The sequence below is a fragment of the Corythoichthys intestinalis genome, chromosome 5 (genome assembly GCF_030265065.1).
Source record: "Corythoichthys intestinalis isolate RoL2023-P3 chromosome 5, ASM3026506v1, whole genome shotgun sequence".
Classification (NCBI taxonomy): Eukaryota; Metazoa; Chordata; class Actinopteri; order Syngnathiformes; family Syngnathidae; genus Corythoichthys; species Corythoichthys intestinalis.
Window position 1 is genome coordinate 59,418,419 of NC_080399.1, and position 16,689 is coordinate 59,435,107.

A 16,689-nucleotide genomic window follows, 5' to 3' on the forward strand; every position below is an offset into this window, starting at 1 on the left:
TATCTGAGTTTGTTCTACATAATAAAACGTCTGAGTGAGTGATCGTCCGAGACTGATGACTCCATACTTTTTGCTAGGGGTTGTATAAGAAGCTCAAAGAAAAGAAGTCGCACCCAGCATACCGACTCCTTCTGTGGCGGAGGCTTTGAAAAAGTTTTCTTGGGATAGTGCCAGGGCAAAGGGCATTAATCGGAAAATACTCTGCTTAGACAAGTCTTGTTTCTCTGTTTCTAATGTAGACAGACTGCCCCCTATGTAAGCAATACCTCAGTTTTAAAAATACAGGGAGTCCTCGGGTTACAATGTCCTCAACCTAATATGTTTTGATTTACATTTAGTCTCCACCACAGCATATTTGTTCTAAGCTAGTTCATAGTGCATGTCTGTGTTTGTGCGCCGGGAGTATCTCTGCCTTTTACATCCTACTTTTTTCACAAAAACCAAAGAAGACCAAAAAACACAAAAAACAAAAAACACCAAAGAAGAAAGCTGGTTCTTCTAGCGATGCTGGTCCAGCCAATAGAAAAGCAATTACAATGGAAACGAAGATTATCGTCATAAAAAGATCGGAGAAAAGGAGCCACACCGATGAACATTGGTAAAGACTTATGCTTCAAAGTTAAACCACCATAGCAGAACGCTGTGCGAACCCGTTGCCAAAAGTCGGTGCACATGCTTCCTCAGCAATAGCTCTCACAGCCTCTCTCCTTCTTCTCCATTCACCTCTCAGTACAGCAGCTTATTTTTTCATTGTAATTAAAGCTGCAGCTATCTATTATCAAGCTACTCGATTAATCTATCACTACAGCGTACCGACATAACACGTCACCTTTGCTTATTAATATTCATGAAGCTAGCAACTGTTGCTTGGGGGGTCAAACTCGCCCGTGTCACTCATGCTAGACGCATGTAAATAGTGTAGGAACGAGATATCTACTGAGCTAAACCTACTAATTATGTCTGAAAATTGTGTCCCTGGTGCCAAATTCAGTGGTAAATATGTGGAAGAACATACTAATTTTCAGTTAAAGAGATGGCTTGAGTGTAGAGTGCTGAAAAAGAGCCGACCTGATCCAGAGGTAGCTTTTTATTGACACTTTTTTTTTCTTCTTACGAACATTGCCTTACGCCACTGATAATGACATTCTCCTGTTTCAAAGACCTATCCTTTACCAGCATATACCCCACAAATGTATTGAATTTGATGAATTTGAATTTAAGTGAACTAGATGAGGAATTAGAACAGCATATCTGCAAATGCAGTGTTTACTCGGCACGTTATTTTTTGAAAGATAGCCGGCAGAAAACAAGCTGTAGTAGCATGGGTCATCTGCGAGCTCGCTTCTGTGTTGACCCCCATCCGGTTAACGATGGAGACGTCATGCTGCCTCGCGTTCTAAAAATAGCATTCGTAAAAGGTAAGTTAAGCAAATAAAGAAGTGTTTATGCTTGTGATAATATTAATTTCGGGTTGCTAAGATTACACTTTCAAAAGAGCATTAAATGCGAATACAAAATAAAAATCCTGAATGTTTCTTCAAACTATGCAGAATTGCACTTCCATTTCACGAGCATTAAATGCATTTTTAAAAAAAATAACTGAGCTTAGCCTCAAACGATATAGAAAAAAATAAATAAACGAGGATCTATGTATAACAAAAGAACAATCGGCTAACTTGCATAGCTAAAGTCTGCTAGCTTAAATTCCATTAAAGGCCAATTTTTTTTTTTTTGCTTTGCTCTGAACAAATCGTTTAAACACATGTTCCCACAAAAAACCTGTTAAATACACTTCAAAACTGAATAACAAATGAATAAACAAGCATTTTAGCTCAAACAAAAACATGCCATTCAGCCATGTTGGACGAGTTAATCCATATTCACTGTTGCCACTAGAGGGGAGTGTATCCACCCAAATCAATCAAACTAAATGCAATTAAACGAATCCTCGAAGCAGCAAAATTGGATTCGAAGCTTTCTTCTAATCTACTTACTCGAGTTAATTGATTAATCGTTGCAGCACTAACTGTAATGTATTGTATGGTCTAAAGGACAATGCCTAGTTCTTTAGAGTTTTCAATGGACTACAGTGATCCCTCACTACTTTGCGCTTCAAACTTCGCACCCTCAGTCCACCGCGGATTTTTTTTCCAATTAAAAAAAAACAACAGATGAGCTGTCCCGAGCCGATCGCGTAGTCTCACTTTCGCCCCCTTCCTCCCTCCCCCTGCTCTTTGTTCTCCAGGCACTGCACTAGAGTTGCATATTAAAGTTAACCATATTGACAGATGTTGGGTTTGATCTTGCCACAGATGCTTGTAAGCCAAAGCTTCAAAGTGCCGCATGCGTCAATCGTCGTTTAACTTGTTAAACAGCTGAAGTGGCAAATCATTGTGTGTAAGTGAGCAGCTTGAGAGGATCTGAGAGGACTCACTCAATGAAGCATTCAACAAAGCCGAGCATTTTTCTACTACTTTATTCTTGTTTAAGAATAATTCTGTTGGACAGTAACATGTTTAAAACTTATCATAATTACATTTGAAGTGCTTAAAATCCATTTATTTAAAAAAATATAAAATATTAGTGCTGTCATATTTATCACGTTAATGGGCGGTAATTAATTTTTTAAATTAATCACGTTATAATGTTTGACGCATTTAACGCATGCGCGGAATGACCCGCTCGTGCTTTGCCTCAAAAAGATTACTATGATGCCATTTTTTGCACGTTGAGAGCAGAGAAAAGCGAGTGGACACAGGCGTTCATTGGACCGCGCCGTTTATTGGCATAAGCTTTGGCAACTCCTTCACAACAAACATTAGTATCATTTAGTAAAGCACAAGAAAAATAATATTCCTATCGCTCAAAAAAATGTTCACCAAAAGAAAACCGCTCCAATCTGTATTAATGAGGCCCTATTCTCACACAGTTAAACAACAATGCAAAGTGAATTGGCATTCCCAATCAAAATAGCTATGCAAAATACACATAGAACTTATTGAGACTTTGGTCAAACTCTATTAAAACATTTCGTTTAGCTCAACAAATACACTGGATGGCAATATTTAGTCACAATATACAAAATATCAGAGGTCTCGTACGCTGTGAAGCCAACACTCAAATGAATGTAAGGTACAATGAACCCGGAAACTACGGCGTCAGTCGAGGGACAAAACGCACTCGTTGGCTAGATCTCTAATTAATTTAAAACTCTCCATATACACCTTGTGGTGCATTTCAATCACTACCTTACGTAGTTAAAGACACTGTGGAAGAACGGGAGGGAGCTCATGTGACGTCACCGCTTGGCGACGTCAACAATGGCGAGCTACTAGTTTATTTTTTGATTGAAAATTTTACAAATTTTATTAAAACGAAAACATTTAGAGGGGTTTTAATATAAAATTATTACAACTTGCACCAACATTTATCTTTTAAGAACTACAAGTCTTTCTATCCGTGGATCCCTCTAACAGAAAGAATGTTAATAATGTTAATGCCATCTTGTGGATTTATTGTTATAACAAACAAATACAGTACTTATTATGTACAGTATGTTGTATGTATATATCCGTCTTGTGTCTTATCTTTCCATTCCAACAATAATTTACAGAAACATATGGCATATTTCAGAGATAGTTTGAATTGCGATTAATTATGATTAATTTTTAAGATGTGATTAACTAAATTAAAAAATTTAATCGTTTGACAGCCCTACTTTATTAATCTGACATGTACTGTCCTCACTAAACGTGAAATTGTTCAGCTTTACATACAGCAAACAGGCAGTTGAGCTTATTGAAGCTTTTGACTTCCTTCACTTTTAACAATTTGTAAAGTTACACATATATCCAAGTACACTTATGTTCAAACGACACGCACGACACGATATAATTTTTTTTTTTTTTTTTAATTATACTTTGGGGGAGGAGAGTGAAAAAGCATGTCTACGTATGTATAGTGGGGCAAATAAGTATTTAGTCAACCACTAATTGTGCAAGTTCTCCCACTTGAAAATATTAGAGAGGCCTGTAATTGTCAACATGGGTAAACCTCAACCATGAGAGACAGAATCTGGAAAAAAAAACAAAAACTGAAAATCACATTGTTTGATTTTTAAAGAATTTATTTGCAAATCATGGTGGAAAATAATTATTTGGTCAATACCAAAAGTTCATCTCAATACGTTATTATGTACCCTTTGTTGGCAATAACGGTGGCCAAACGTTTTCTGTAACTCTTCAAAAGCTTTTCACACACTGTTGCTGGTATTTTGGCCCATTCCTCCATGCAGATCTCCTCTAGAGGCTTGATGTTTTGGGGCTGTTGTTGACAATTGACAATTGACAAAAAAAAAAAATCAACCATGTTGACAATTACAGGCCTCTCTAATATTTTCAAATGGAAGAACTTGCACAATTAGTGGTTAACTAAATACTTTTTGCCCCACTGTATGTATGCATGTATCTCTTTCCAATGCTAAATCCGAGGGGGTGGGGATCGGATGCGTTACTTTGCGGTTTTTCACTTATCGCAGCGGGTTCTGGTCCCCATTAACTGTGAAAAATGAGGGATCACTGTATTTGCAACCGAAAGCACGGAAACCGACTAACCAACAGTCTCTCTCTCGCTCGTCAGTTACGCGGTGCATTTATGGACAGCATTTAAAACACTCCATACATTAACATCTTACCCTGAAGTATACATGCAACTCGATGAGTTACAGTGTTTGTTTCTTACTACAAAGTATTTTGCCGTAAATTTCTACTTAAATGGTGAAATCCGAATAACGCGGAAATTCGGGTTACGTTAGTAGCGATGGAACAGAACTTGCTCATGACTCAAGGACTCCCTTTGCTGTAAATTTGCTCTAAAATTTCAAATTGTTCCATCGGTCTCCACATCACCACACCAAACTCAATTAGACAGTTCGTTGCTTACCTTACTAAGTGTAGTGCTATCCTCCCAGGTCTTCTTCTCTAGAGAAGGGGGCACTTGGTACACATCCTTTCCAGTGCCTGGCCCAACAGAATAAGATGCCTGGTTTTGCCCCACACTTAAAGGTGGCACTTGGTACACATCCTCCCCAGATATTGCAGACTGTTTTTGTGCTAGTGCTGGGGGCTTAATGTTTACTTCTGGCTTGACCCCAAGAGGAGGTAAACTTTGGCCAGAAGGAATGTGGTACAGACTTTGCGGGTTTGGCTTTGGCCCATGCAGAGGTGGAATCATGTAGACGGACTCGGATTTGGGCTGCCCCGGATTTGGCGTGGAGTAAAGCGATGGCATTGGTGTGTAATGGGCTGGTGGAGGTTGAGTGCAAGCACTATGTGGAAGAAGAGGTCGTGTCATCTGGGAAGTGGGACAGGATGAAGCTGTCTCTGGAATGGAAGGAGTTCCATGATCTTGCTGTTTATCATACATGCCAACAAGGACCTTAAGACGGTTGCCGGGGACAATGCCTTGGCGGCCGTGAAGTGAACAGAGCCACCAGCCATCTAGTCCTTGTGTGTCTCGTTCCAACACTGTTAGAATATCTCCCTTACGGAAGGATAGCTCATCTGGAGACTCGGCAGCGTTGTCATACAAAGCCTTGGCGAGCACATTCTGCAACAGGCATAAAACAAATATGGAACAATTTAAAATCGGTTCATCATTGAATTGAACATTGAAATAACCCTTTCAGGGACAGTAGCGTATTTTCCAGACTGTAAGTCGCTTTTTTTTTTCAGGCTGGGGGTGCGACTTTTACTCAGGAGTGACTTATGTGTGAAATTACGAACATATTATGATATCTTTTCACATGTTATTTTGGTGTTTTGGAGTGACACTGATGGTTTAGTAAACTTGTTAGCATGTTCTTTATGCTATAGTTATCTGAATATCTCTTAATAGCAATGGGCATGCTTTTAGTTTGTGGCGCATTCACGCCCAAGTGGGGGCGAACTCGCACTTGTTTATGCGAAGAAAAGCCCTCACAGGCCAGAAGAAGACAGACAGCTATGCAGCGTCTCTGAGCGAGTGGGCGAGATAGAAACTCTGCTGCGAACTTACGTTCATTGTTTATGCTTGTAAAATCTCTACAGAGGCAACGCCTGTGTGTATCATATTTTCTGTTGTTGTTGTGTGTTTTCCACCCTGGATTGGACACTTAGAGCCAGTTGTGTGGTCATTTGAACGATGCGCTAATGCTAGCGAACGCATGCTTACTGTTTGTGTCATTGCTGTAATAGCACCTGATTATCATTTATTTACATTGATGCGAACTTGTTTGGTATCGAGGATGAAATTGATTCAGCAAATTATACGGATGTCCAGCATGGTCATTTGAGAGTTTAGCTCGCTGTATAGCCAGGACTGAGCCGTAGCCTCCTGGTGAGGACAGTATATTCACATTTCGTAGTTCATGCATCATGTAACATCATACTGTACACTTATTCAGCATGTTGTTCTCTATTGTATTTTTATATTATATTGCCTTTCAAGATGACATATCTGTTCTATGTGTTGGATTTTTTGTCTAATAAATTTCCCCCCAAAATGCGACTTATACTCCGATGCGACTTATATATGTTTTTTCCTCTTCGTCGGGCATTTTATGGGTGGTGAGACTTATACTCGTGCGACTTATAGTCCGAAAAATACGGTAGTCACTACATTGGACAGCGATTCTAAAGTTGACGCTTAAGCCTTTTAACTTTAAAATTGCTTTTTTGCATTTCGGTTAAAAGACCAAAGGTTTACCACTGAATAGTGTGAAAAACCGTAGTCCTCTTGTGATGACGTAATTACTACTGTACGTAATCGTACTGGCTCACAACCAACATTTTTGAAAGTATTTTGAGGTATCAAAGAAATATATAAATTATTGATTGAAGGAAAAATAAAATAAATTTGCGTCATCGCTGCTACACGCACGTTCTGAAGTTGCTTTCTATTGATGTCCCACGTCACATCGACCTTTCAAACTTAGGTTCTCGAGGTTGCAGCACTAATGCCAAGGAAAAGGACATCAATCGGAAAATAATGAAATAAAATAATAAAAAATGAATTAATTATGAATTATATGCGTGTTTATTTTTGGCCTTTCGGGTTCTTTTCCAATATTCGGTTTTCGGTTTCAGCCAAGAATTTTGCTTTCGGTACATTCATAATATATATTTATATATACAGTATTTTTTTTTTCCCTTGCACTTTAAAGGTTTTTTTTCACCATGTCAAAAAAAGAAAATGACTCCACTAATGTAATGTTACATGTAGAAAACGGGCAGCACGTAATATGAGTGACACGACCAAACACTTCTAAATGCGTTCTAACTACATTTAAAATAAGAAAATATCACACATTGGGGATTTATGACGGAAACTATGGCGAATTTCCATCTTGTTCTCGTGTCGTCAGACGACAACTGGCATCCATCCCGTTATGTTTTAGTCTCCCATGACGCGTTGTCATCGTGACGTGACCGTCATGAAAAAATGTTCGTTGACCAAATATTTTCGTTATCGTCATCGTTGACGGAAACATAACTGTTGTGTATCATCATCGAAAAGTTGCCGTTGTTCTTGTAGACGCTGCAATATGTGCTCGTCTATGAATGTTAATTCGAAATTGTTGGAAACTTTTTTTTTGGGGGGGGGGGGGGGGGGGACTGAGACTTAATTTTAGAGACGAAAATATTCTTGTGTAACTGTCGACCAAAACCAGACGAAATTTGTTAGAGATTTCGTCGACTAAAACTAGACGAAGATGAAAACATTTTGAAATAACTAAAAAATTTAAAAGGGCTGCCAAAAACAACTTTGAACTTTTTAGAGGGCAAGTCTAAGGCAGCTGAGAAAGACTAATTAGGATCTCATTTCATTATAAAGACTTTTCTGTCACTTTTTTGTGTCCATAATATGCTCTACTCTCATTTCAAAGTCACTTACTGTAGTATTCTATAGTGTTTTAAGTTTTTGTTGTTGTTGTTGTTTACAAGAAAAATAATAATATCAAAATAAAAATAAATAAATAAATAAAAAAACACTATTTGGTGATTATTGACACTGCAGTAGTATAATGTAGGGACCGAGTTATGTTAGAGCCTATAGTAATAGACTTGTATTTTATTACATGAAACAACTGCACAATCATGTACTGTACATGACTTCTTCTCATTTATGGTGGAGGACAAGGCTGTTGTTGAGTATGAAAAATGTAACCTTTGTAAAGTGGAAAGATTACACAATGCAACAGTCAGTGTAATATTTTTGAACAAATAGCTCTTTGTTCTCACTGTGAGGAAAAAGTAGAATCTTAGCATTTTGAACTTGTACATTTCTTTTGGATATGTATATTATCCTAGAATGTGGATTGAGAACAGTAGCAGCAAATAGGTTTGTGGCAATCAGTTTGCAAGCTCGCTTGCTGATCATTCAACAAAATCAACTAACTTTATCTGGTGAGAAATTAAAAAAAATAGTTACATCTGAATGTTTGTTAGTTGGAAAAAAAAACAACAACAAAAAAAATAACATATTGTATCATAAATGTGGTCAAATTATTGCTTCATTGAACATTAGTTGTTGTTGTTGTTAAAGTGTATTTAATCTGAACCCTATTATATGCAAACAAATTACAACTGCTAACTGCGGTTGTCGGCCGCTCAAAGCATAAATGCTCCGCACGTCCCATTCCCATGTCATTAAATTTCATCTTCAAAACTGAATAACGAATGTATAAACAAGCAGATTAGTGCAAACAAAAACATACCTTAAGTTGGTCTAAACAGGGAGCAGCTGGATTCGGCCATGTTAGTTGAGCTATGGCATATTCACTGTTCCCACTAGAGGGCAGTGTATCCACCCAAATCAATAAAACTAAATGGAACACTTTCCAAACAAGCTATTACGATGTCACTAATTCAACGAAACCTTGAAGCAGCAAAATTTGATTCAAAGCTTTTTTTCTAATCAAATTAATCGATTAATCGTTGCAGCACTAATTCTGTCCCATTTGGTCCTCTATATGCAGGTCTCAATGAGTGACATTAAATGTGCATTTAATTAAATAAGTCGCCTATATATCCAAACAAATTACAACTGCTAACTGCGGTTGTCAGCCGCTCAAAGCATAAATGCTCCGTACGTCCCATTCCCATGTCATTAAATTTCATATTTCAAAACTGAATAATGAATGTATAAACCAGCAGATTTGCGCAAACAAAAACATACCTTATGTTGGTCAAAACAGGGAGCAGCTGGATTCGGCCATGTTAGTTGAGTTATGGCATATTCACTGTTGCCACATGAGGGCACTGTATCCACCCAAATAAATGCAACTAAATGCAACACTTTCAAAACAAAACATTACAACGTCACTAATTAAACGAATCCTCAAAGCAGCAAAATTTGATTCGAATTTCGAAGCTAATCGTATTACTCGAGTTAATCGATTAATCGTTGCAGCACAAATTCTCTCCCATTTGGTCCTCCATACTCAGGTCGCAATGAGTGACATTAATTGTGCATGTAATTAAATGTAAGTCGCCTATACGCTGTGTATAATCCTTTTGGTAATATGTTGCCAGTCATAGAAAATGACTGTATTTTGGTTTTTAGCGTTGCTGCACTAGTAACTATTAAAATTTGAGGCCTGATGTCATGCAGTTAAATTCACCAATACGCTAGATTGTGTTTGTAACACAAGTATCTGTTCACATGGGTCTATTAGTTTGGGAATTTGGTCAACATTAGTATGTCCTGACTTTGGATTTTAATGCTATACATGGATCAATGCTTATAGTTATTATAAGAGGGTTTTTCTGCCCAGGGCGCAAAATTAGCCTCTCTGCTCATAAGCGATAACTTAATTGAGTGTAGGGGTTGCTTTAAGGATGTGGAAATATAAGACCAAGAATGAAGAAGGTAGCATGATTTATTATTATTATTTAGAGTATGTACATCTGTATCCTCAAATACAATAACAATACATGTGAAATAAAGAAAAGTGAAAGATGCTTTTCCCCCCTCCCTTGATTATTTAGGTAATCGATTAATCTATCAATAACCGGACGAACAAAAGAGCATTAAATGTGAATACAAAATAAAATTCCTGAATGTTTCTTCAATCTAAGCAGAATTACACTTTAATTTCACAAGAGCAATAAATGCATTTAAGAATAAATTAAAATAAATGATCTTAGCCTCAAACGATATAAAAAAAAAATAATAAATGAATTAGTACAACAATTGGCTGACTTGCATAGCTAATGTCCGCGAGATTAAGTGCAACAAAATGCTAATGTTTATTTTTTTACAATGCCCTGTACAAATTGTGCAAACACATATTCCCATAAAAAAACTACTAAAAATAATTCTAAACAAAACAACAAATGCATAAACAAACAGATTAGGTCAAACGAAAACATACCTTACCATACCATGCCATTGGTCGTAACTGGGAGCAGCTGTATCCACCCAAATCAATAAAACGAATTGCAACACTTAAAAAAAAAAAACATTACAATGCCACTCGAAATAAATGAATCCTCGATGCAGCAAAATCTGATCCAAAGCTTTTTTCTAATTGAATTAATCGTTGCAGCATTAAAAATACTAAATACTGCATTTTCAAATTCTATTCATTCAATTCATAGTGAATCATTTGAAGTCTCAATACTTCAAACACACAAAAAAATCAGGATTTCAACTCAAAAGCTTTTAAGTAGCTAACATTTTTTTCTTTTTTGTTGTTTCTAAGGTAAGGAAGAATGTGACTCAGAGAGTCTGACACCTCAAATGCTGAATAGATAGTGGAAGTGCCTGTGGCAACCAAGGTCATATGCGTAGAAAAGAGAGACACCAATTCTATTATTGCCCCACTCCAAACTCAGCTGCGAACTGACACCTCCAGTACTGTTAAAGATTCACCTCTGGTTCGAGAAATTAAGGGTGCCATTCATCATAATCTTGGTGGTTGTCAGGGGTTGACAATATAAATAGCCCGGACGTACTTGTAAAACTGTCAGGGCCACCAGAATGCTATCACCACTGGCCTGGTGGGGCGAGTTAAAATAATGTGTCGATAAAAAAAAAAAAACAAAAAAAAAAAATTCTTTTTTCACATTAATTCCGTGTTTTGATGACATTACGCTATCCCAATCAAAGACAACCTTACAGTCTATGCAGCCTGATTACAGCAGCCGATTGATTGTCAGTATCTCAGTACCCACGTAACCTTATACTTTGAGACGACATGCATCGGGGGAAAACAAAACCACTCAAGAAAAAGTCACCTAGGAGTTAAGGGAAAGTGAAGTCCAATATGGAAAGAAAAGGGAGAGTACGTTTCAGCCCGAGTGCCAGACGGCTGGAATTGGCTTGGCTACGATGAGACAATGAGGAAAAAAATGAGGTTTACTGTGAGGTGTACAGATCAATGCCCACATATGCAGACAAGTTAGAGAAAAGTTAACGAGTATGAAACCTATGGTATAATTATAACGTGATAATTCATTCACGTGACGATGAAGAAAAGAATATCATCCATATCATCATAACGACGGTCAAGCTTTAAAATCGTTAGCCATAATTGCCTTAGTCATCTCTTTGACTTCTAAATTGTTGCCACGACAACCGAGCCGGGGGAGACTTCCAGGGGAAGACAGGAAAGCTTTGCCCAAGTATGGGGCTCTCCAGCGGGCCCGCCTCCCCCTGGAGCTCCCAGGTAAAATATCAGCTATCCTGGAATGATTACGGAATGATTATGGATGTGATTATGGAATTGGATTATTTGCACTAGATTATGTTGTGTGTATTATGATGTTTTTGCACCGTTTTGCTGCACTTTTCATTAAATGTACCTAAAAAAAAAGTTACTCATGCTCTTCAAGCAAATTCAAGAGAGACTGAAACAATGAGATTTTGATGCTCTCTTTGTAAGGGCAGTACACCTGAGGAGGCAAGATGGATATTTAGAATTTCTTTCAACCTAAGCATTTAAAAGCTTCAACAACAAATGATCTTGAATTGAGGATTAAACACGAACAGTGTCAAGATGTATATATACAGTATATATATATATACTAAACACATACATATATTTTATTATTGACACTGCGTTTCGGTGTTATCAACATGTTTTGCTCACACTCCCACAAAAGTCAAACTCCACCTATGCCTGAGGTTCTCGCCCATAATTTAGACCTGTCAAATGAACTTTTATTTTTGTGGTTCGTTCACGCACAGGAAAAAAGGTGCTATTTTTGTTGTCTTTAGTTGACCTTTAAAAAATGTCCTAGAATGACACTTTAACTTCAAGTATGATTCGGTTTTTACCCTAAGATAGTTTACCTACTGTTTTGTAATGAAATGCCATGCTCCAGAATTAACAATATTCACATCTAGGGGTGGGAACCTCTTGTTACCTCACGATACTATTTGCGATATAAAGCTAACAATAACGACGATCTCATGATACCGATACGACGATTATCGATACATTAGTCAGGAAATCATTCTAGGATATTCCATAGACTTCAAAATGATATTGACGGGTCAGAGTGGACCTTCACTGCGCCACGCCTTCAAGTAGGGAGCCATCCCACAATCCGTTTCAGTTATTTGCAGTTTTTCGCAGCGACATACAGCGATCCAACAACGGATTTATGTTGAAAAAGCACGAAAGCTGTACCGCATACAAGCAGGAAGGATTGTCTCAGGAGTGATTTGTTCGAAGATTCATTATATTTTTCGTTTTCTCACAAGGATTTTCAACGCAAAAAGCTCTTTGTTGTAACAGACTAGCATCATTCTTTGACATATTTATGTAAAGTAAATGCTAAATGCACGGTTTTTTGGTTTTTTTTTGCTTTTAACCATGAATCGAGACTGTTTTTTGTCCATATCTATATAGAATTCAGGGATTTAAGCATTTATTCACAAGAATTTTCATCTGAAAAGCTCTGTTTATATATGGTGGCTGCCATATTGACTGACAGCCGAGCATCGTACTTTTACATATTTACATAAAATAAATGTTAACTGCACTGTTTTTTTTGTGTGTTGCTTTTAACCAAGAATCGAGATTGTTTTACGTCCATATCTATAAAGAATTCAGGAATTTAAGCATTTATTCACAAGAATTTTCACCGGAAAAGTTCTGTTTACATAAGGCGGCCACCACATTGACTAACAGACTAGCATCGTACTTTGACATATTTACGTAAAATAAATGCTAACTGCAAGGTTTTTTTTTTTTTGCTTTTAACGAAGAATCGAGACTGTCTTACGTCCATATCCATAAAGAATTTAGGGATTTAATCATTTATTCACAAGTATTTTCACCGGAAAAGCTCTGTTTACATATGGCTGCCGCCACATTGGCTAACGGACTAGCATCATACTTCGACATATTTACGTAAAATAATTGCAAACTGCACGTTTTTTTTGCTTTTAACCAAGAATCGAGACTGTTTTACGTCCATATCTATAAAGAATTCAGGGATTTAAGTATTTATTCACAAGAATTTTTACTGGAAAAGCTCTGTTTATATAAGGCGGCCGCCACATTGACTAACACATCGTACTTTGACATATTTACGTAAAACAAATGCTAACTGCACGTTTGTTTTTTTTTTTTTTGCTTTTAACCAAGAATCGAGACTGTTTTGCGCCCATATCTATAAAGTGTTCAGGTATTTAAGCATTTACTCACAAGAATTTTCAACGAAAAAAGCTCGTTCTACAAAACAACTAATAAACAGAAAAATTAGCTATCTTCAAATTCTTCATCCTTCCGCTGTAAGTTTATCTCTAGTAGACGTCCAATCCATTTGAACTGGGAGGGTGGAAGAAAATGAACCCCTCCCACTTTAAACGGGCCCCTCCCACTTCAATTGCCATCAGTGAAAGCCAATGGCAGGCAACGAGGTAACTTGGGGCCATTTCAGGTCATTACCTGTTGATTTTCAGTCACTTCGTGTTCCTTTTGGGGCATTTTGCGGGTCACTTCCTGTTGATTTGGGGTTACAAAACGGGAAGTGACCCGGAAATGAATAGGTAGTGACTCAAACACAACAGAAAGTGACCTGTAAATGACATATAATAAACAGAAAGTGACCTGTAAATGCCCTGAAAATCAGAAAGAGTGACAGTGAATGCTTTGCTCTTGATCGAACGAACGTTCTTTCGCTCTTCCCAGTCTTAATGGATTGGACGTCAAGCGCCGTCAATGGCAGCCACAGAGTTAACTGAGACACTATTAAGGTGAAAGGTGTTTTGCATCCTTTTAGGATGCAAAATGTCACGATTATGACATTTTGTTACACCCCTATTCACATCTGTGACTATTATTTGATTCATTTATCCACGATATACCTATTATTTATTTATTTATTTTTTTAAATATATGCTTTTATAGACAAAATATGTTTAATAAAGATGAATGAATTACAAAACCGTCAATGAATTATTTTTATGGAGTCCAATCCCTAATTTGAAGACATTTGGGGCAGTGACCACCAGGTAGCTTTTAAAAGAGGAAATGTGTTCCCTTTGCCCTATTCGCATTTTTGTTCCTCCACACTGGAATCTCATCTGTTTTTCCAAGTTTGTGCTCAGCTGTGATTTTGCAAGTCCTGCCAAAGTAATGTCACGTAGTACGTATTGACCGAGAAGTACAAATTTACTAAATGCTGAAAGATGTTTATAATAACACAAGAAAACCTTCAAACACTTACTCACCAGAAAGTTCATTATCCCTCTTTTTACAGATCTCTGAGGCTTGTAAAATGTATATCCAAAGAATGTCTCCTGCACACCACAGTCTTCCACGGTCTACATGTATTTCTGTCCTCCGCTCCTCCTCAGTCAATCTCTTCTTTCTTGTCCAATCCTGCCCTCAATTATCAAGCCGATCTCGACAAATTCTGCTGCTCTGTGATCTCACACAACAAGAATGAGAGTGTTGTTTGTTACGTCTTGCCCCTTGTGTTTCCCTCCCTCTTGCCTGAGGAAATGTGGGAGGGGAGTGAAATCCAACACGTCACTTACAGTTGCTTCCTGAAATTCCCTGTATCCAGTCTGACCAATAGCTCTAAAGTGTATCACTCAAACACAAATAGAACCCTGACCCTTACTATTGCTTTTCTCTCGCCGTGACAGAAAAAACTTGAGAAAAGATGTGTTTAACTCATTTACTAGGATAGTGGAATGTAGGGGTGGGAACCTCTGGGTACCTCACGATACAATACGATTTGCCATACAAGGCTCACGATATGGCTATACAACAAGTATATCAATTTTACAAAACAAATAATAAACTGAAAAACAAGCTCTTCATCCTTCTGCTGTGAATTGGAAAGGGTTTATCACTAGTAGACGTTACATGGGTAGACAATAAGGGAAATTAAGGAATTGAAGTTCTCTGGCCCCATTATCAAAACCGCTGGCCCTGGTCAACGTACCAGTTATTGATCCCAAAAACACGAAGAACCGCACGAGCATAAGCCAAGTATAGCGCTCTCCCGGCAGGCATGCAAAGAGGGTCGAGTGGGGTATGCAACAAGCCGTCGGTCGAGTGGCCTTCTCGGTGGACAAGGAGCATTGTCAGCCACAAAATGCAAGCCACCTCCGTATTAAAACTTGTGCCATGATTCTAGTATTTGACATAATACAAAACACGATGTTTACTCACTTCCTTGTAAGTCCAATGGTCCCACAGTTGTCTGACTTGTTTTGGTCAGTCTCCGCGGTGAACGGGAACTTTTTGAAACCCCAAAAGGCTAACATGCCTCTCCCTGGTGCAGCAACAAAACCCTGCAGCACATTTGCCTGGCGTGACGTGAAAAATGAACGAATTAATTCGCAAAATCTGATGAGTCCATCTGCATGCATATAGCAATGCTGTATTGTGAGATGCTGACCCGGGTGACGTCTCATTCGCATTCCTCCTCAATCCAGGAAGTCACTAATTTTCATGGCGCAGGATTAAAAAAATTGAATAAATCAATCGATTGCTTCCACACACATCCAAGCGGTCCATTTCATTCAGGAGCATAAAATACCGCGTGAATATGAAATAAACATGCTTTTTGCTGTCATAGGCATTTTAAGTTGAATATACAATATTTGCTCCAAACAGGTGTATAATGTCCAAACAAGAGGCTTCGGCTAACTCATGCAGCCAGTGGCGTGCTGTCATCCCACACGGCAGCATAGTGTCATGTCCACTTGTTACTTGTGTTTTTTGGTGTTTTGTCGCCCTCTGCTGGCGCTTGGGTGCGACTGATTTTACCACATTGCACCATGAGCAATGTGTAATTATTGACATCAACAATGGCGAGCTACTAGTTTATTTTTTGATCGAAAATTTTAGAAATTTTACTAAAACGAAAACATTAAGAGGGGTTTTAATATAAAATTTCTATAACTTGTACTAACATTTATCTTTTAAGAACGACAAGTCTTTCTATCCATGGATCGCTTTAACAGAATGTTAATGTTAATGCCATCTTGTTGATTTAATGTTATAATAAACAAATACAGTACTTATGTACAGTATGTTGAATGTATATATCCATCTTGTGTCTTATCTTTCCATTCCAACAATAATTTACAGAAAAATAGGGCAATTTTATAGATGGTTTGAATTGCGATTAATTACGATTAATTAATTTTTAAGCCGTGATTAACTCGATTAAAAAT

The 16,689-nt window shown here is 37.7% G+C and overlaps 1 protein-coding gene across 2 annotated transcripts in view; it reads right to left on the reverse strand.

Annotated features, from left to right (window-relative positions):
• The window catches only part of bcar1 (BCAR1 scaffold protein, Cas family member), a 36,960-nt gene that overhangs the window by 18,675 nt on the left and 1,596 nt on the right, over nucleotides 1-16,689 (reverse strand). Inside the window, exons 1-2 of one of the 2 annotated variants that reach the window (XM_057837623.1) lie at nucleotides 14,728-15,699; nucleotides 4,942-5,607 (exon numbers count right to left, since the gene is read on the reverse strand). In XM_057837623.1, coding sequence (XP_057693606.1) covers nucleotides 4,942-5,607; nucleotides 14,728-14,739 — 678 coding nt within the window. In that variant the 5' untranslated portion in view covers nucleotides 14,740-15,699. Of the gene's footprint in view, nucleotides 1-4,941; nucleotides 5,608-14,727; nucleotides 15,700-16,689 lie in introns of those variants that run through there. The other variant, XM_057837624.1, reaches the window with a different exon arrangement.